Here is a 21,528-nt window from a genome sequence, read left to right as displayed (position 1 = left end):
AGCGTGGAGCAAATGTGAATGTAAATACCTATGTTAGTGTCTACCATGAAGCCTGGAAAGAAGTACAGAAAAGGCCAAACAGAGCCGAGACATCACTGGAGACAAGCACATCGGCAAAGGCATCGCAGCACTTTCCTCAGCAAAGTGAAGAAGAGCTGCCACAGTCCCAGCTGGAACAGTGACAGGGAAACAGCTTGTGCAGATTGTGCAAATTACATCTGATAGCCTGTATAACTGCTCAGAGTGAGCCAGCAAAAATAGGACTCAACCATTAGCAAGTCAGCTTCTTAAAGAAGCCACAGACAGAAACAGCAGTTTTCAGCTTCAGTGCTTGTAGCTGGAGGCGCTTTTAGAAGTGTTGCTTGCAGAAAAGTAGTGTAGCAGCAGGCTAGTAAGAGCCAAACAGCGGTCAGGACACAGGCCATTTAAATATCCCACACAATTACAAAGACTGTGTTGGATTGGAGTACCAGTGGTACAACGATGTTACATGACCTGTCACGTTGCCTTAACACGTTAGCTTGATTTACACAGCACTGGCCAAGGCAGCTATACTCCTGATAATCCGTACGATGTGTGATTGGAGTATGTCCTGTCTGTTTTTTAATCAAAAGCACTGGTAGGGCTCTGAACATTATCTGGAAGATCTCACACCTGGATGACAACCCAGACATGCTTGATTGGGTTGGGGTCAGGCGTCAGGAGCCATCTCAGAGATACCTTACCTTTTGTTATGTTCTTTTGATATCGGAGACATTTTAAAAAAGAAAAGACATATATTTCATACTGTATGTGACCTTCAGGGAGCCACTTGGAAAAAAGATCTGGTTCATTACTTCATTGTGCTGGCAGCACATAAAAACTTCTTTAGTGGGACTGTCAGGACTGCATCTGTCCGCTGGAGATTTTAAGTGTTTGCGGGCCTGTGTGGGGTATCGTTTACCACTTACCTGGCTTTTACACACACATAAATGCTCCAAATAATCATCTGAGTGCTTCATTTTCCCACTAATCTTACTGGCTATGGGCTTAAATGTTGTATAAATGTCTCAAACATCTCTTGTGGTACGAAATAAACCGAACCTATTCAGTGTCTGCATTCTGTCCTGTTTTCCTCCGCGGTTATCCTGACTGTGATGCACTTTGCTACAGAGGTCAATGAGCAATCCATGTTTCGACATGCCGCACGAAACCGCGCTTTGGCACTGAGAGCAAACACTTGAGCACACGTCAACAGCCCTCAACAGCGATTTTCATTACCGCTGCTCGCCACTTGAAGCACGAGTGCACGGAGTATGATTATGGCACCAGTGGTTCACTGGGAACACGCCACATAAAAGCATCCGCTGATGGCGTTGGAGTGGTGTAATCATAAAGACGGGCATGATGGCTCTCGGCTTTATATAGTCCGGGAGCAGCAGCAGGCTGGCAGAGTGAGCCGTTTGTCCTTGAACAACCGACTCCCTGTCAATACAGACTTGACTTTAAAAGATAAAGGAAAGTGACGTTCACCACACAATAGTGTGTTAAGGCTTCCCTATTGTTGCATAAAATGCCGTAGTTTACTTGACTACACAATAATGATCAGAAAAAAAAGCTTTTCTCACAGTCCCAGCGTGTCTTATCCAATTGCAGGTACTTGCAACTAAATCGGAAGTATTCCGTACGTACACATTCATTAAGAGAATACACAGCATTGCTCCAGAACAACAATAAACATATATACCACAGAAAAAAAGTACACTGGAAGAGTATTTTTTTTTTTTTTTTTTTATTGTGAGTTTTGCAATCAAACTCATCCAAGGGTAGTTACATCTGTTCAAACATTCTCCTGTCTTCAGCATGTACTCTTACATTTTTCGGCTGCACACTATAAAATGAGACATTTCAAGTGTCACAAATTTAAACACAATTATTATAGGCCAGAGTCAATGCGAACAGTCTTTGTAATTCAGGGTTGTTGAAAATATCCAAATTTGCAATACACACGCACACACACACACACATTTATGTACCATTACATCATGACCAGCCTGCCATTGTTCACATTTTCACAAGTATGTTTGCCATCGTTACTCGGCTGCTATTTCTAGTTATTCTGTCATAAATTCCACTGCTATTTTTCAAACTCTTCCATCAAAATTTAACAGAGTTGCCAGTAAACTTGACATCAATAGTGTAGTTGTAGTAAATACCAAATTGGCTTTAAACTATCATTATTCACTAAAAGGCACTTTGACATGTGGAGTGAGGAGTTTGTCAGTGTGTCGCTTAAAGGATAAGCTCACAAAAAAAAGGGAAAATTCAGTCATTATCTTCCTACCCTCACACCGATGAAAAGTTTTTGTGGGCCACAAAACATTTCGGGAGCTTCACAGCAAAACAGCGTTGTGGCATTCTCCTAAATAACTGAAGTAGATGGGGACTTGTTTTAAAATGTAACAAAACAACTGAAAGAAAACATGAAATGGCACAATAGTGCCCTATTGAGGTAGTTCAAGTCTCTAGAATTCCCAAAATCCCAGATTGATCTCAAAAGACAATAATCACACTCTCGATGTGCGTTCAAGCCCATGCACCCACGTAAGTTGCGGTGTGCGCTAACTCTTGTAGATTAGCAGCTACGGTGGAGATTTCAGCTTTAAAAAGGGCATAACTTACATCTGTTCAAATCAATTTGGGATCTCAGGGCTTCCGGAGACTTGGATTACGCCGGACAAGCTGTATGGAGCCATTTCAAAAAACTATTCAGTAATTTTTTATGTTTAATTTTTTATGTTTTAAAACAAATCCCTATCTACTTCAGTTGTTTAAGACAATGCATTTCAACTCACCAGACTTTCCATCAACAGGGGTGTGAGAGAGAATAATTACTTGATTTTCATTTTGGTGTGAACTTATCCTTTAAAGTACATCCTGGGGCATGAACTCTACTCTATTATTGTAGAGCTAATAACATAACAATCAAGTAACATATCTTGACAAAGTGTCGTAAACATCGCCTTCTTAGGTGGTTTAAAACCTAATAAACCAATTTATGTGATAAAAAGGTGATGATAATGCGTTATTATACCATCACCCACGACTAAGTTGTTAAACACATTTTGATCAATTCATTTTTCTTTTTTAATAAACTTAACACATGACATTTGTCATGACTAATGGGAATACATATATTACATTTACAGACTTTATCATAATTTCAAACCAGGCACATTTGAACGCTAGTTATTTTAAACATTATCAGCCATTTAAAGACAGAGATGATGAGTTAATCTTATCTTTCACAGGGGGAGAAAAATGTCCAGTTACAGTACAATCAAAACATGTACCACTTCTGGCAAAATGAACAGACCCAGTCAAAGGCAGAGAGAGATTTTTTTTTTGTCTGTGCATGTCTGTTAATTTTGGCCTCATCTCCAAATGCTTCTCTGAGGGCTCGTCAGGTTTAACTTTGCTCATGGAAGAACGCTATTAGTACTACTTAGAGCTACCAATCTTGCATAACGTCTCTGTCCAGTCAAAACCACAGATCTCCAAATTTGGTGTTTTTTAATAAAAACTGAAGGAAGGCGCGCTCCTTTATGAGTTGAGTCAATTCTCCTATTTCTTCAGCCAAACAAACCACTTACAGAGTCACTGATTCATCTGAGAAATGTGTTGCCACAAAGCTGAAAACGTGGCCGTTTGTTCTGAGCTCATGAAAAGCTGGCTTTTTTGGAGACAAGTGGTTTTCGACTGGACAGCGACAATATTACATCTGAAGGTACATTTCCTGTGCCGTTGGATGACTCCTGCGATGTGCGCCCTCATTGGTTTTAATATGAAGTTGACCAACACCGTGACTCATCACGTTCTGTAGCGCAATCAGCACAGATGAGTTATGCCACGGGAGGCCTAACTGTGACCGGTGATGATCCCATTTACATCTCGATGTTGTGGGGGCGGCGGTTGCCCCGGTGATATACTGCTGAGGTGTCATGCCATGGCAACAACTGTTGAACTGCAGAGCCGTTGTATACACTGCAGGCACTTGGAGGCTGTAAATCACAGCTCTGTTTTTTAGGAGGCCTTACAGACTTTAAAAAATCTGAGGGGCTGAGATAGGACGTGCAGGTTCCCATCACAAATACCTGATGGGGAACGTTTTGATGCACATGAATTACAGAGCGGGGAAAAGAAATGGATATCCATCATGTACATGTTGTTTCTGTTTCCTGCTGTCAGTAACACACTGGTTCAGACAAACTCATCAGACTAGACAGAAGTTAGAGGAGGATTAAAAACAAGCAGTTTTTAGCTTTTCATGATTTAGAAAAAAATAAATAAAGAGGACCTCTGGCAAATTCCTTATTCAATTTCTGTTCAAAAGATCTGCAGCCAAGCTTTGTGGGATACTTCAAAAAACCTTAAATTGGCCACCGCTAGCATAACGGCAAAATGAATGACCCTGTGAAATCGTTGCAAATGGTATTCACTAAATGCGGTCTTGGAAAAACTCTGGCTGCGGGAACAGTGTGGGAGAGCATCTTAAGAGTGGTATTGCCGTGTTGATACAACCTCAGCTAACATAATCAGTAACAATGCAGCAAGTGGACAGTAATGCTGAAGACAGGAGAGCAAACACTTTTTGTCTGAGGGTTTGGAGTGGTACTGTGTGTGTGTGTGTGTGTGTGTGTGTGTGTGTGTGTGTGTGTGTGTGTGTGTGTATGTGTGTGTAAGAGAGACACGGGGTCAGATTCGAGTCAGCTGGTGCCAAAAACTGGACGGCATGAAGCTTTCCATCTTGTCTGCGAAGAAACCCAGGGGTGCAAAGAGTGTGCTGAAGAACTGAAAGGGAGAAAAGGCAGAATGAGCCTTCAGCTAAATGTCAGTGAGACCTCCGCTTCTCAACCATTCGTAGGAAATGTTTAAGCGAACAACGCCCACGAGCTCATCATTTCATAAAAATACTGCTCAAACATTTCCTCTGTTACCACAATTAGGAATCAAAAAGGGAAATAAGTACTGTTTTTTAGTAAGGAAAACCAAAAAGAAAGCACCAAATTCCCAACCAGATGTGTTTATAAAGACATAAATTTGCTGTCCTTTCTGGAAAGAACACAGATGTGACACTAGGTGTGCTGGTCAAGCTTAATTTTTTTTAAAGAGATAAAATACAGGAAGAAGAGGAGCAAGGTTTTTTTCAGGTGACGGCGGGGCAAAACATTTGAATAATAGCACTGCAGTCCAAAGCTGAGTATATTTATACTTCTAATCCTGAAACTTCCTCCAGTTCAGGGAAGGAGAACGCCAAAGCAGCAATTTATCCAAGTGTTACCATTTTTAAAAAATGTGTTTGCAGAAACAGTGCTGACAGTTTGAAATACTTATCTGATTTGCAGATAAACTTCATATAATCCATGATTTACACGTCAACACACTTTAACACAACCAATCAATCAATCAATCAATCGCGTTCACTTTCACGCAAAATTAATTATAGACAAAACTGGCAGAAGGCAAATGATACTCTAACACCAAAATGATCATCATCCTTTCAAACAGCTTTCTTATGTAATAATAACAAGAATAAAGAGCCTAGAAGAATAATCATGAAAAAATATACTGTGTGTGCTTCTGTAGTAATATGATAATGTGACAACATGACCAATAATGTAGATTTTAACAGTATCTCCACATTTTGGCCATTACCAAACATCGTTTTCCTGGTCATGTAAACCAATAGGATAACTCAGTGCCTTGGAATTCACACCTATATTCATCATCATGAGCTCTTTAATGAGGTGAACGGATGTACTGAGCAGCCATTACACATCCCATTAACTGGTCTGGACAGAGATTCAGGGCTCAAGAGAGCCGCTATTTTGGTCGCACATGCACCGAACCGCCTGTCAAGTACAACTTTGTGATCCCAATTTCTTGTTACTTGAAATCTAAATAAAGAAAAACCTGTATTCCTGTTGATAATCATTTACATAATGTGTTAGGACATTATGTTGATTGTCTGCTGTCAGTTATAAAGTAAAAGCAACATTTTGTGATTCTCTAACTGATCTGACAAACACTCTTTTTGGAGCTTAGAAGAAACATAACAACTTGTGTTTTTATGATTACCAGCAGGGCATATATCCATACAGATCGAAGATTAAGATCTAGCATACACAGTTTATTAGCTATGTGTATAATAGAGCATGTTTAAGGACACACAATAATGATTTAAGTAAGCTGGTAACAGAGAAATGTCCTCTAAAATATTACAATATGGTTTCTCTCTGAAGCTACTTGAGGTGTGCTTGATACACTTGACACTTTTAACAGTCCCATAAGTGGACATATCATCCTGGCCAGACAAGTGCAAATCAAGTACTCCACTAATCCCATTTAATATATGAAACATATTCAACTTCTATGCTATACATGTCTGCTATCCATAAATAAAAAGACAGGCAGACTGCCACCACCGCTGTCCTGCCTTGCTTGGCTCTCCTGTTCAAGAGCAGCAGATTCAGAGAAATCTGTTTTCCCTCAGAAGGCAGTGAGGACCTCTGTGTTCCTCCCTCGATGGTTTTCATGCACTCCATCTGAACATTACACAGACCAGGCTCGCCTGGGCTGCTGTAAAAGTCCTATCTGCACTCAATCGCTCTCATAACAAAAGGAGGAGCACTAAATGTTCTCTGTGGCCTTGTTTTCGCTACAAGTCTATGACTTTATGTAGAGGCAGCTCGTAATAAACAGGGCAACCATAAACAAAGGATTAGCCAAAGTAGGGAGTTTGCCAAGCTGACTACAACAGACAACTGAACGCTTCTATAGTAAATAAACAGATAAAAGAAGTCATGCACATGTTTAAAGCGTCTAAATCTTTAAGGCCGTAAGGTACGCTGTGATGTTTCCTGCATTAAGCACAAATTACTCCACTGTGGTCACTGATAACTTAAGTTAGACCACAGCTCGTCTTGGCGTGACACACAGACTTTACAGGCCTGCGACTCCCATGAGACTCCAGTGGTACAGGCAGTGATAGAAAGCAGCAATTATCGTGGGTTAAAAGGTTCAGTGGGTTGAAAGGCTCAGAAAAGGCCTCGATCAGAGATGAACTGACGATGTTACCGTCAGCCAACTCACACATAAGTGTACAATAAAGGGAGACACCACAGGTGAATAAGGTCATTTTGTCAACCAACATGTAATCACCATGTAAATTTATACATAACATATTTTCCGAAATGTTATGTTTAAATGTGTAAATGATGTGTTATCCAATGAAAGATAAACTAATAAACTGATTTTTCAACACAAGTTTAAAAATTGTTTCATTTTGGTGACATATTAGAGTCGGCTACCATCCAGAAGCATCAGGAATGAGCTTCAAAAATCTACTTTTCTTACAAATAGCACCTTTAGGACAATTACTTTTGGTGAAATGGTGTTTAAATTATGCAAATAATGCCATCTAATTAAATGTGCACTAAGTAGCATACATATCCAGAGCAAAAGTCTGAACTAAATCAAACACCTTAATGGGTATTAGAGACGTTTTTCTTTATACTGTGCAAAAAAAAAAACCAAAACACAGTAACCTTTTGTGTGATGATGAGAGTGGACTACTTGAATCAAGATCTATAACGTTCAAAACAGCAACATTTAAGAAAGAAATTGAGATGTGTAGTTTGAGGACTTACTGCTTTGGCAAAGACACCCATGAGCTCAGGGAACTGATGTGTGAGCATGGCCAGCATGGCAGTGAAAGAGCAAAGGCCTGCTGTGAAGAGGATGAAGAAGGGCAGCTCTTTTTTTGGGTACACAGACACCTCGTGGAATGCTGGAGGAACGGTCAGAAAAAAAGAGGAAGTCATTAACCAGTGCAGATGATTACAAAAAAAAAAAAAAAAGCATGTGAGCTTTGGCAACTGTACTTACAGGGCAGTAGTTCTCTATCTGCTGTTTCTGTGCATCCTGGGTATGGGTAAAACAGGTGACCTTTCTCTAGGGGGTAGGGAATTATCCGGAAGGCTGTGCAGACAAACATAGACGTAAATAGTAAGTTAAATTAAGATGAATAACGCACCTAGTATGACTTTAGAGCACAATGTGAAAAACTGTTCTAAACAACATCCCTGGTATTTTAAACTTTGACTACAAGAGACTGTTTACAATAGCTGACACAATATTCATTAAAGTAAATTATTTAAGCGGCAGACTATTATACAGAGTGACAAGATACTAACATCCTAATAAAATATAACGATAACAATCTTCCTGTGCTTCGTGTGAGCGATGATCCTGTCCCCGTATAATCACAAATAGAATATCTGTGGGTGTGCTGAGCGTACGCGACCTATGACACAATTCAAAAATTGAGGAGCGTGCATGGAGGGAAGATACTCTGAATCTCAGTTATTGCTCATCTCTATCAAGGCATTGTATAATCTGCTCTATATAAAGTCAACTGTGCAAGTCATTTGCATTAAATAGACCGTAAACGCAGAAGTAACAGTGATACGTACTGCCCTCCCAGGTGCAGTGTAGTAGGTTTAAGGCTCCCTCTGCCCTCTTCCAGTGCTGCAGGTGGAAGAAAGCATATGCCACTGCCTCGCTGTCGCCCCTCTTCAAGATGTGCTCTGGAGGCAGAATCAGACTCTTCATCTCCAGTAAGTACTGCAGGACAGGAGGAAGGAGAAATACAAGAACAACATTACGTTTACCTTTATATTTAGTACATTTAGCAGATGATTTTGTCCAAAGTGACTTACAACAAGTACATTTGTCACAAGACAGAAACCACAACATATCAGCATCAATAGAGTAAAAAAAAAAAACAAAAAAAAAAAACAGAAACAATTGATGCTGTATTGCTCCTGGACGTGGTAATTACTAGCAGAGGTGTTGAGTACAGGTGCACTTTATACTGCTGTCACAAAATGTGATAGAGTGCAGTGATTCCACTATTTGAACAAGAGTTCACTAAAGTATGTTTATTTGTGCACAATCTGCTTTCTCTCCATGTTGTCACAGTCTTTTGAACTAACATTACTCAAGCGCTCACATTTCATAGGACCCTGCGTGAGTGCGGTTTCCATTGGAAAAGTAGCCGCCGTGACTTTCGTCATACAGAAGTGGTCGCGGTTACATCTGAAGCAGATCGGTCCATTGCACTCATTCAGAGATATTAGTTCCATATTGTCCCACTCTCCTTCCTTACAGTCTTTATTGTGAAATAATGGCAAAAAATCGTTGTGCAACATTAAACTAGGAAGGATGACATTTTCATTCTCAACCAAACCACAAATAAAATACCAGTAAAGAAAAAAATGAAAAAAACAAAAAAAAAAACAATTGACCATATAACTGCCACCTTGTGGTTAAAAACAATTTCACACTGCTTTGATGGTTTCATTCACATCTTACCCTTGCTTCTCAGTCAGCACATCACTTAATCTATTGTGCAATTCCCTCTGGCTAACTCTCTGCGGACTAAAAACATATTTTCTTCATGTGAGGTACTTGTTGACAGCCATATTTTGCAATTGTTCAAGGTGGGAGGGAAAAGCTTCCCAAAGCCCACAGAGTGTGTGTTATTGTTTCAGTACAGTACATTCATTCCATGAATGTGTAACTGCCCCCTCCCACCCCACCCCCCTTTCCCTACTGTGTAAGTTTGTCCCAGCGAGTCAGCCGGTTCACTTCGTTGACAACGTCCCACATTCAAGAGTTACAACCTATAGAACAGGTATGCTTTTGGAAATAACAGGGAGCACGTGTAGAAATAACAACATGTGTATATTGTGTATTCCTCTTATGCGATACATATTTTAATTAAGACCTAGCTCTGTCGATTGATAACTCATTAGCTGGTGTATACTGACTTTGACAAATCTGCCACTCTATGTACTTTATGTCTGTGGTGCCCAGTGTGGCAGGGGTCTGTGTTAAACAAAACCTATGTGTGGGGCTGGGGCCCCCTGGGCTGGATTCCCAGGCGGCCAGCTTCACAGCACTCTGGATCTCAGACTGACACTTTGGGAAGGTTACCCCACAGTTAATCCTGTCTAATCCCCTCCATGGTCACAGGCTCAGCCAGCCAGCCATCCATCCATCCATCTAACCAGCCAGACCACGCTGCTTCTCCCATCTCCCCCTGCCTTTACCCTCTTTCTCCGCTCTCGCCCCCTCATGATCACAGCCTGCCCAGACTCTTCGACCTGGCTCATCCTTGTCTTTCTCCTCTGGCTTTCAAAACATGAGCCCAGGACTCAGACTGGATAGCTGCCTCACTTAATTGGTGGGCAACGTCCGTCCATCATCCGAGGACACACCAAGGTAGCCACACCCTGAAACATACCCTACTTTACTGTCTATTTTACTCTAAATGGGACCAGCGTTTACAAAATGAACATCATTCTGGGTTTAAGATGACTTGAAACCCACGATTGAGACCATAAGCTTACATACGATTCAACTTCTTTTCCTACTTCCAACTCCTACTTTCCACTTTTCAGACCCGAGATTTCAGTCCCTTTTTCTAAACTGTGTTAGCATACTGACACTTGCATTTACCACAAAACACCACACTGTGCCCTTTACTGAGGAACCGATTATCGGCTTGGACGATTACGTCCATTGCTCCTGAGCCCATTCATCCTCCACACTGTCCTCATCATCACAGGCTCGAACTACCACTGAGCTTTAGCCGTATTCGTTAAGATTCCTGTTTATGTTGCTCTGTGTGCAGACAGTTTGCCAGGCCCACCTCAGTACTCTGTTGTCTGTTCCTCAATCGCCCCCTGCTGAACATCTTACCCTTCATGGATGCCGACTCAGATCGAGCACACGACCACCCAACAAGTGCAGTCACTGCACTTTACTCAACCATTCAAGTAGACTCTTCTCCTCCTCTTTTTTTCCATCCTAACACCCTCTAGTAGCGATTACAAGCATCGGCAGCTAGAGACACCCAGAAGCAGCGTGTTTGCCCTATTCACTTATCCTGTCTGACTTACTTAAATCAGCCCTCTCTCTGCTCCAGCCAAGACATCTGACTGTCCGCCTTCATCCTCCTCAGTGTCTTGGTCTCCGTTCTACAGAGCACAAAACCTTTCACCATCCACTACTCCCCCGGCACCAGTGTTGAGGCAGACAGCCAGCTGAAGAGGAAACCTACCACTTCTTGGTTGCACAACGCATACGTAGGAACAGGCATGAGGCCCAATCATAAACTTCACATCTGCCAATTTGCTATTTGGATGAAACCTGGATATTTACAGATAACAGTAAATATTTTACAGATATTTCACTCTCTATGCCAGTCTGTTGCTGAGAATTAATGACCAGTATATGGCACTCATGTAGGTCTGGGTCCTCTTGTGTTTTAAGATTAACCATTTAGAGCGGCTGGCTGCTCAGCTGTCCTTCCTCGCATGCCACAGCATTAGACCTGGTGACACCTCAGTCCTCTGTGCTGGCCTACCAGCCCCCCCCACCCGCCCCAACCCCACCCTCTCGTTCTTCGGTCTGCTTCTCCACTCCCTGTCGCCTCTTTGATGAAGGGATTGAGTTTCATGTGTTCTCCTTTTATCCCTGGCCAGTCATAAGCCCAGAGCATAACTCATAAGCTGCCTTCTGATTCTAATCTGCAGCACTTTGCCTCTCACAATGGGACGCAGGCAACAATGACATCAGCCTTGTAGTTGCTCTATAAGGGTCGGACAAGCATGCACGTGTACAGAGAAAGAACTTTAAGACAAACAGGTGTCGGGTTAGAAACACAAACAAAGATTAAGAATTTCATACAGTCAGTAAACGCAGCTTCCAGCTACTCCGACCTCTACTGAGGGTGTGGATGGTTGCAGAAAAACTCACAGCATTTGTTCCAAACTGTGCTGGGATGAGGCAAACCCTAACAACCGCCATTTCTTGGTCTGAATCAAACCTCATCCATCTTAATTCAGAACAACCCCAGGACTGCTGCTCTGTCTCAATTTACAAACCAAAAACCCAATTTCAAGGGCTAAACCAAGCAACCGTCCACTTTTTTGAGCCTTGACAGGCGTTCTGGATGAGAACATGTCAACCAGAATGAGGTGAGATGAGAAACTGCCTTCCAAAGTGGAGTAAACTAGCAAGGTAGATGGGATGGGGTCACCCAGGCTGCTTCGAAATGAACATGTATGGACCGAAGTGGTAGTAAATGTAAATGCAAGGCAGATTCAGATAGCAGGAACACTTGATCAGCTATCCAAGCATCAGGCAGACTGTCAGTTTCTTAACCACTGGCTGGTGGGGAAGCTGATTGGAATGGGCAGACGGACAGAGAAAAGGGTGGTGGAGGAGGGGGATAAATAGAGAAGGACAAGAAGATGAGGAGGAGAGGAAAGCAGAAGTGAACAAAGGGGAGACGGAGGTAAATTGAGGCAAAATTGAGAGCTGGTGAGGGAGGAGGGCAGAAAAAGGCTGTGTGTGTGTGTGTGTGTGTGTGTGTGTGTGTGTGTGTGTGTGTGTGTGTGTGGTTGTGGGTTTAGTGTGTGTATGGCTTTTATTGAGCAGTTTGAATAAGCTCATGTGATGTAGCCTAACATGATATTCATATATAAGCTCCTTGGCAAGCTTGATAACACACCCACACACTTAATGCTTGAGCCAACAATGTTCCTTCATTTCTTCACTGGCCATTAGGTTGGTAGTTTTTTTCAACCTCTACTCAAAAAAGGTTGAAAGAAAAATTGTTTTTGGTCTGTGTGTCCTGAAAGTTTTCATATCCCACAAAAAAACCAAGAAACTCTGGCCAAATATTATCCATGTTTAAAGGAATTCATCACCAACCAAAAGTGTTGTTATTTCACAAAGTGGGAATGAGGCTGAACAATCAACTATCTCACTGTAGAATCACTTACTCCCCCCTTTACATTCAAACATGTAAAATCCCAAAAAATACAACACAATTAACATTGGGCTTAGAGGGAATTATTTTCATTGGACATTATTACTGGACAGATTTATTTCAACAGATTTTTCCAGCAAAAAAAACAGTAAAAATTGGATCACAGAAATCCTGATCCGTTGAATCTGCTGAGCAGTCCAACTTGAGGCATTGGCGATTAAAGGTCTTGCTCAAGGTGCTGTTAATGAGGGAGGAAAAACTCTTTTGTCACCTTTTCCCTACCCAGATTTATTCTGCAAACTGGCTTCTTTCCTGTCCTGAGCAAATTTCCCCTAAACTTTGAGTCACTACGGTCCACTGGTACACTGATGATGATGATGATGATGACTGAGAAACTCAGAAAAATCCAGACAGCCTCAGATTTGCTAAATCTGATCTACTTTGCTTGTTTCAGTTCAGTGCAGCACTGGCATCTGGTATGGCTTCTCTATAGCAACACAAACACACAGAAGCTGTTACCCAGTCACCTCCGACGCATCTCCTGTCACATTACACAGATGTAGTTTATTCATTAATATCTTGCTTGATTATTACTTATTTTTGCTTGCACAGTACAAAATAATTAAGTGTATCCCCTTTAACACTGTCGATGAGCTGTACGATCTGCTTCAGGGAATTTTCCTTTTTTTTGTCCGGAGCCTGCAGGCTTGCATGGAGTACCGTCTGGAGTACAAGTATCTTATCTGTTTCCAAAGATTAATGATATTAGCAATTTGAGGAGGGCTCATTAGAAACAGCCCTGTCTTCTCAATCTTTTAAAACGTGCCTTTGTGCATTAACATCCGCTCATGTTGTTGATTACGATTATTTATCTCAATTTCTGACATTTTAATCTATTACTTTGAATCAAAGGATCCTAAACAATGTGTCTCTAATTAAAGTATAATTTGATAAAGCCCTACTTGATAGAGCACTTTTCTACACTATCTACACAATAGGACAGAATTAGGCTCCATTCAACTTTTGTACAAAAGTCCTTTGCAGATCCGACTTTAGGGGCCAGCCCCTGTCTAAAAAGGCCACAGACACAGGTGCACTCATCATTCAGACATGCCAGACAACACAAAGCCCCCCCCACCTTATAGCCCCAGTTAAATGCTGAAAGATGAGCCCTCCACTAATCCTCTGGGAAAGGTGTGTTACAAATTTCATAATGTAATTTAACTATTCTAACTAAAATCACAGAGGTCATTTTGATCAAGCTGGCAGAGGTGGCAAAACATCAGACTCTGTTTGGCTCAAACAAGGGGATGAGAAGGGATGAGGGAACATGAGAGGATAAGAAACAGGATGAGGGTACGCGATGAGAGGAGGGAGGACGGCCGCCTCTGGGCACAGTGGGGAGGGAGCAGTTGGAGAGACGCTGAAGATGAGGGCCCACACTTTAAAAATCAAAGGCCGGATCAAAGTGCTGGCTGACACCCCCACCCCTCACACACACAAACACACACTGATTCTCTTTCTCTCTCTCTCAGAAAAAAAGAGTCCATGAGATGAAACAACACCACACTACAAAGGCTAAACTCAGACAAAACTCTGCTGCAACTAGTTGTGTATGATATTGTGTGAGCATGTGTGACATCTAATCCTGTGGGAACTGATGTGAAAGGCCAGGGAAATATCCAGTTGTCATCCCATGTTCTTCCTGCTCTAGCTGTATAAAAATCTGTTCTCTATTATGCGAAATCAGAAACACTCACTTTCTTTCAGGGCCAAAAATTCAAACGGAGCAACCTGCGAAAAATAATAATGCAGGCACGATTCCAAAAACGCTCTATCGTCTTGTGATTACGGCAAATACACCTCTCAACTATATGACAGCAGTTTGTTCAACTGGATTTGATTCAAATCACTTATATGGAGAACGAATAGATTTATGGTCTAAATCTGACACTATAGGTGATGACATAATTGAAGGGCTGCACTGTACAAAGATCTACACTGACACCTGCTGGTGTGAAAGTATAAAGAATGTCTGGATATGAAGATTATATCTCAAAGTTGAACTACTTGTTACTGCTGCTGTGACTCATCTTTGATGATACCCAAATAACAAATAATGTTAACTAAATAATACTCACCATTTATCATTCAGGTAATAACTTTTGTGAAGGTTTTATACTGATGAACATTTGAATGCCACATGCATAGAATGGTTTTCACAATGACTGACGACTAAAAATGTTGGTATTTTTGAACCTGGAGCCGTTATTTACATGTTTTGATATGTAAATGATTCATACCTACCAAAAATTTTGAAAAAAAAAAACGGTCCAGCAGATGGACATCAACGTTAAGGAAAATGTTGAACATTTTTGTTAACAAAGATCTTTTAGTTACCATAAACAAAAGTCTCACTCTGAAACGACGGTAGAATGGTTAGTCAGAATCTTACAGCAACAACTCAGCCTCTTGCAAGATTTCAGAGCAAGACCTCTCCTTGAGTAAGATTTAGAGTTTCTGGTTCCAAAGAGGATCTCTTACTCTTGAACTAAAAGGTATATCAAAATTTGACAGCCGGAGCTGCGCCAAAGGATTAAATTGCGGCCGTGTCGTGGCTGCCAGCAGAGGTGATGTACTGGACCTTATTGAAAATGTTTGGCAAGTATGAATCATCTACACAGGGCCCAGGTTTAAAAACTACTCCCCCTTTAATTAATCACTGGGTTTCCGTGGCCCATAACAACCATCAGAGTTTATCAGAGACTCATTAGTCTAATGACTGACCTTTGGCACGTGTGGATTGAACTCGACGGCTCTGTGTATGGCCTCTACAGCGTTCATCTCTGCTGTGCTTAGCCCTCGCCTTGACGCGGCTTCTGGAGAGAACCTATGACAGAACACCTCATATGACACACTGCTCATACAGGGATTAAAGCCTGCAGCTATATAAAACATGCTGAATGATGATGCGACATACTTATCTGATACAGCCCGTGCTTTCAACAGTGCAGATGTGTAGCATATAGTGGCTGATTTTGGCAAGCTGATGTCTGCAATGGCAGAAGAAATCGGGGTCAAGCGACATCGGTCGCATATTTTGAAGACAGATTCTTTGGCAAAGAGCTTATTTCTGTCAAAACACATTATGATAACTTTAAAAGAATGACAGATTTTTTTCATTCAGCTTTACCATCATATTTGGCAAGGACTGCTTGGACATCAGCATATGCCTGAAGCTCTAGAAGCGCCTCCAAGAGGTTTTCATGTATATTTAACATCCCCAACAGTGGGAACTCCTTCATTAACTGTGAAGAGATAAAACATCACACCATCTTAGTTGTTGTAAATACAGTAAACATGTCGCCTCAGCAGCTGCAGGAGTCATTTGACAAATCACACACTACAGCGGTTATCACTATGAGGTGCAAGTTTTTGATGTATACTCACATCTCTCATCATTTTTACTGCTTCTTTAATCCTTCCCAGTTTTCGTGCACACATTGCCAGTCTGCGTTTAATGTACACCAATAAGTTGATATCTTTTCCAGCTGTGGATGGAAAAACAGAACATATAAAAGATTTAATAAGCAAAAAAGTTTTCTGTGCAATACCATGTGCAGTTCTTCTACTGCTGTTCTACCCTGTGATTTTGTGCACTGTAGCATTTACACTTACAGCACCACAGTTATATGTCATTATTATTCATCTACACTGTAGTTGGAGTGTAGTATACGGAGCACATCTTTACATATTACCATTTTTAGTAGCATTTCTATTTCTATACATATGGAGAGAGAGTTGTCATGTACAGTAGTTTAATAAACATAACACACACATCATTTCTCTATGTTGTGGCATTTCTATTCCAGAAGGAGAAACTGCAAATTAATTATCACCCTCTGGGCTCAACAAAGTATTTCTAATTCTGACTTATAAGTCTATAGAAGTTTCAAAAATGAGTAACATTGATAGAACTGTCAATGGGCCTCAGATGTCAAGAGCACCTCCAGCCCACGCATCTTTGTGGTTTTGCGCAGACGAAGATGCATTGATGGAATATTTGGCTTGCAGTTACATTCTTCGTCACAGGTAGGTGTGGACAGATGTGGTCTGCTCTACTTGCAGCCACAGTGACATGGCACATTCTGACGTAATGCACGGCAGAGGGTGTGGCAAAGTATGTTGTCGGCGCAGTTACTCAGTAATCAGTTATCAGTCAGCTGTGTTCCTGCAACTCTACAATGAGAGATTAATACATTCTTACCAATGCTTAGTGCTTTTTTGAAGAGGCGTTCAGCTTCTGTAATAGTTGTGGCTTCTTCCTCTGCTAGGAGAACATAGGCTGCTGCACATCTGCACACACACAGAATGTAAAACATAACAGCTCATCCCTCATAACAATTTCTTTGTCATACACAAGAGTATCAAAAGATAGCAAAAATAACCCATAAAATGGTCCCAATTCGATTACACAAATGTATTTATGCTCTCAGTTGAAGAAAGAGCAATCACAGACACTTCATTTATATACTCTCATTCTTACTGCATTATTAACAAGAGATACTACTCAGAAGACACGGTTATTTTTATAGATACAGTGTTTAAGGAGATGATATGTAACAGTGTAAGAGGAGGACTCACTCGTGGTTCATTTCTATGGCCTGGTAAGCTGCTCTGATCCTGGCTTGAGGATTTCTTTCTCTCCAGGCTTTCTGCATCACTGTAGTGAGAGGAGGAACTCAAGCTTATTATAGATGTGACTTTACAGTCCTGATACATTTAACCGCATGTGTCAACATATCCACAACAAAAAAAGACAAAGCACTTCATGCTTAACATTTACCAAACAGAATTCCATATCTCTGTTTTCTGCATTTTTTTACTAAACTGGTTGATTCAGTTTGTCTCTGGCTGAAACTCACCAGCATCTTCTGGCCTTAACTGCGGTGTGTCTCCTGCGAAGAAGGTCTGATGGTCTTGAGCGGACAGGTTCATATCATAGTATGTTAAGGGTTCCTTCCCTGTTACCCAAGTGTACCTGTAGAGCACAGAGCAACGTATAAATTTGATTTGCTACAGTTTATTCATGGAGAGTGAATCAAATTAAACTGAATGAAGTCTCTTGCACCACAGGCACAGAAAGCTTAAGTTCAAAGTATTCGATGCATTCCACATAGCTAAATCTGATTCAAGCCTCTAAAATCAGCACGCACCTGTTGTATTCCGCCCCTCTGAACAGATTCAAAGGGTTCCTCCAGACCTTGCACTCTACCAAAAGGAAGACACGGTTATTAGCGCTGGCAGTAATATGAGTAATCCTGCTGTGACAGTTTGCATTATGTACATATTTACCTGAAACACTGGGCCTAGGTTCTGCCTCTCCATTAACTGATGCAAACAGACCGGTGGTGGAGCTGTTCTCCACTCCACCGAGAAGAGGACGCAGGTGGCTCACAGACACTTGCTCAATGAACGAGGTCCCATATTTACGAAAATACCACCACTCAAATATCTGTGGTGGGAACACACAAGAAAGCACATGATCAGACAAGTATTCTTTTTTCCCGTAGCTGCAATTTCTATCTTTACTCAATGGTTCTTGAACCTTTTCTGTCATGTTAACCATTGCAAGCTGATAACACACAATTTAACTCGTGCAACTTTCCACAAACTGCCTAAAAACCCAAAAGACACAAAGCTCTGTGGCTGTAATGACGATGAACTTGAGAGCAAGATAAGCTGTCATTTCGAGTTTCATGTATTCCCTGTAAAAAACCTGTTCATCTTCTATATTGCCTGTCATTTCACTGTATGCAGTCTTGCTAACCTGATGTAGATAGCCTTGCCAGCATGAGGGCACTCACTGTTTCTTACAGCAAAGCCTTGACTTTGCATTTTCCCCTTTCATACTAACACTAATGTTGAAAATGGACCTTAGAAAACTCCTTCCAGGATGAAGCTATTGTTGAAGCGTTGTCAATGTTTATGACTGGACGGGAAGAAAGTGAGACTTTCTGGAAACAATGACACAGGCCCACTCTCATCAGTGTACAGTATGGTGAACTCAGATTATAAGTATGATTCTGTGGAGGATTTGAGTCCGCACATTTAAGGAATGGATGTTATCTTATTTTTAAAAAGAAGAAAACAAACTGACACAGAAACAGCAATAATGTAACAGAGGGACATGAGCAATCTTTGAAGAAAAACAGCATTATCCAGGAGGATTCACAGGAGCAGTCATGTTTCACTGCCTCATCAATTTTGTCCTGTTTTCAGAAAGAAAGTGTCTATTTCACTGGTGCCTGACCAAACTAAAATGACATATTGTGTAAAGAGGAAGTAAAAGTAGATCATGGTATTAGTGTGACTAAGCAACCAACCACAGCATAACAAATCTTCCGCCATGTGATTTGTTATTTCTGAAGGATGTGCTTAACACATTTGTCGCCATGGCGTTCAATTTTGTTTGTAAAACAGGTTTCCAAATATGACCTGTGCACTTTTGGCACTAGGCCTCAGATTCATTCAACATTGCTCCATATTTCATGTCCCCTTGCAATGGCTGGTTAAGGAACCACTTACAGTAAGTACACTGACAGGCTGGTGTTGATGTTCCTGGGTGTTATAGATTTTTTCTAATTACAGCCTTGCATTTGGTTAGTGCCACTCTACTAAAACAACCATGTCTCTAATCTTGGTTTCCTGAATGCGAGTGGGGTCTACTACCTATCCTGCGAGCAGATATCATTTAGTGTGCTACAGAGTGATAAAATTACCCAGGTGATTACTTACAAGGATGAGTCCAGAGATGAGGGAGGAGGTTCCAGTGAGAGCCACATAGAACTTGGGGGTCAGTGTATTCAAAAACACTGAGGCTGAGAGGAGAAAAAGAGAAGACAGTCAATACAGTGTCCGACCTGAAAACCACGCATTAAAAACAAAACTCATACGCCTGCATTGATGCACACTGGTATGTAAAGCTGCTGATACACAGCCACATAACAGCATGATGACTGAAGTAGCATTCTTGTTACCACAAACAACAAACTGCTGAATGTTGACTCCATGCAAACACGAGCTGCTGGTGGAAAAATAACACAACCGGGAGCTGGAGATTAATATTCAAAAACTCGCAAGAAAAAAGCTGACAAAAAAAGCGTCCTCCTCGAACCAGCGAGACAACGAACTGTCAAACCAGCAGCTCCCGCTTTGCTGCCAGCTAAACCCGAAGGCTAACAATAGCTAGCTAGCAGTTGCCTTAATTCACCTGAGGTAAGAGTTTCCTGCAGTTTCAGCGGGCTCCACAGGACGTATATCATGATCAGCACCATGCCGAACCAAATGAAGCACACGTACGTCCATGACCACGAGAGCCACGATTTTAATTTCTCTGTAAATCCGAGAGATTGGGGATTACTGCCAGCGGTGTCCTCCATGTTTCTCCGGATGCCTGTAAACAGTGGGGTCACGTGACCGCGAGGTAAGATGACTTCTATTTTGAAATCTCGTGGAGAATCCATTTCCGGAGTAACACATACACATAACGGTACATTATAAATATCACAGTTTACTCATCATCTAAAGTAAATTAGATGTGAACGACACAAATAGTTAATAGTTATCTTGCTTTAGTGGCAGAATAAATGTTTGAAAATAAAGATATAAATATAGTGACAGATATTTTTTTGATTATAAAATGTGCTTATGAAATAATGTATACATATTATACACAATGTATTATGAATACTTTTAACTTTTATATTTATTCATGACATTATGGTTACAAGAAGTGTTTATATTAAAATAAAAAAAAATAAAAAAAATCAAGACCAGCTTGTATATATTTGAAAACATCAAAATGCTTCTTGAATTTGAAATGAGGTGCATAATGACTGTGTTTTTACTTTTTATTGCCTGCTTTATGTTTTACTGGTACTTCTGCAGTTTTACTGTTGAGAAAATTTGGGAATGGGAGATATGTTTTATTATTGCTTACTCAAGTAATCGGTCGGAGCACATCTTCAACCACTCACCTTAACATTACAGCTCTGGCTCACAGTCATTTAGATTTTTTTTTGTATTATCAAGTGATCATTTTATTTGTAGAATTTGAAAAAAAAAAAAAAAGCAATCACATCGTAGTTTTGAGCTGACAGTCAAACAGTGGGTCCAGACGATAACCAATATTCAATCACATAAAACATAGTACACATCACATTTGAAGAGCTGGAACCAATGATGTTTGACATGTTTTATATAACTGATTAACTAGGATCCATTGTTGGCAATTAAGTCTCTGTGATATTATTACAATATAATATTAATGACAGGTGTTATTCCGAATCTCCCAGATCTTAAAACTGATGGAGCTTCTGTAAAGATCCACTGACCTTTACTAAGGAGATTGTAAATTGTAATTTTGACAAGTAAATAACCCTAATCTCTCATCTAAAAACTAATTTAATACACATAGAGTATCATTTGAAATCTGTATTTGTTTTGCCTAGAATAAATCACAAGCTTGATAGATGTGGGCCTCGAGCTCTTGGGGATATTTGTTGACATTCATCATCTCAGACGCTCCAGAGGATGATTTCCCAGCCTTGTACTACCATCTGAAACCAGTGAGTGGGGCCATT

The 21,528-nt window shown here is 40.9% G+C and overlaps 1 protein-coding gene across 1 annotated transcript; it reads right to left on the bottom strand.

Annotated features, from left to right (window-relative positions):
- Positions 1-1,756: 1,756 nt before the first annotated feature.
- Positions 1,757-20,451, bottom strand: st7l (suppression of tumorigenicity 7 like). Its single transcript, XM_037102064.1, has 15 exons — positions 20,157-20,451; positions 19,682-19,764; positions 18,239-18,398; positions 18,100-18,154; positions 17,809-17,924; positions 17,528-17,606; positions 17,151-17,239; positions 16,334-16,434; positions 16,077-16,191; positions 15,864-15,936; positions 15,671-15,773; positions 8,514-8,664; positions 7,927-8,019; positions 7,689-7,828; positions 1,757-4,830 (listed from the first exon to the last, which is right to left on the bottom strand). The coding sequence occupies exons 1-15, from the start codon at positions 20,407-20,409 to the stop codon at positions 4,735-4,737; spliced, it is 1,707 nt and encodes a 568-aa protein (XP_036957959.1). The 5' UTR covers positions 20,410-20,451; the 3' UTR covers positions 1,757-4,734.
- Between the last annotated feature and the right edge of the window lie 1,077 nt (positions 20,452-21,528).

This window comes from Acanthopagrus latus, chromosome 6 (assembly GCF_904848185.1).
Source record: "Acanthopagrus latus isolate v.2019 chromosome 6, fAcaLat1.1, whole genome shotgun sequence".
Taxonomy (NCBI): Eukaryota; Metazoa; Chordata; class Actinopteri; order Spariformes; family Sparidae; genus Acanthopagrus; species Acanthopagrus latus.
The sequence above is the reverse complement of the archived record's forward strand: the minus strand, read 5'-3'. Positions and strand labels throughout refer to the sequence as shown.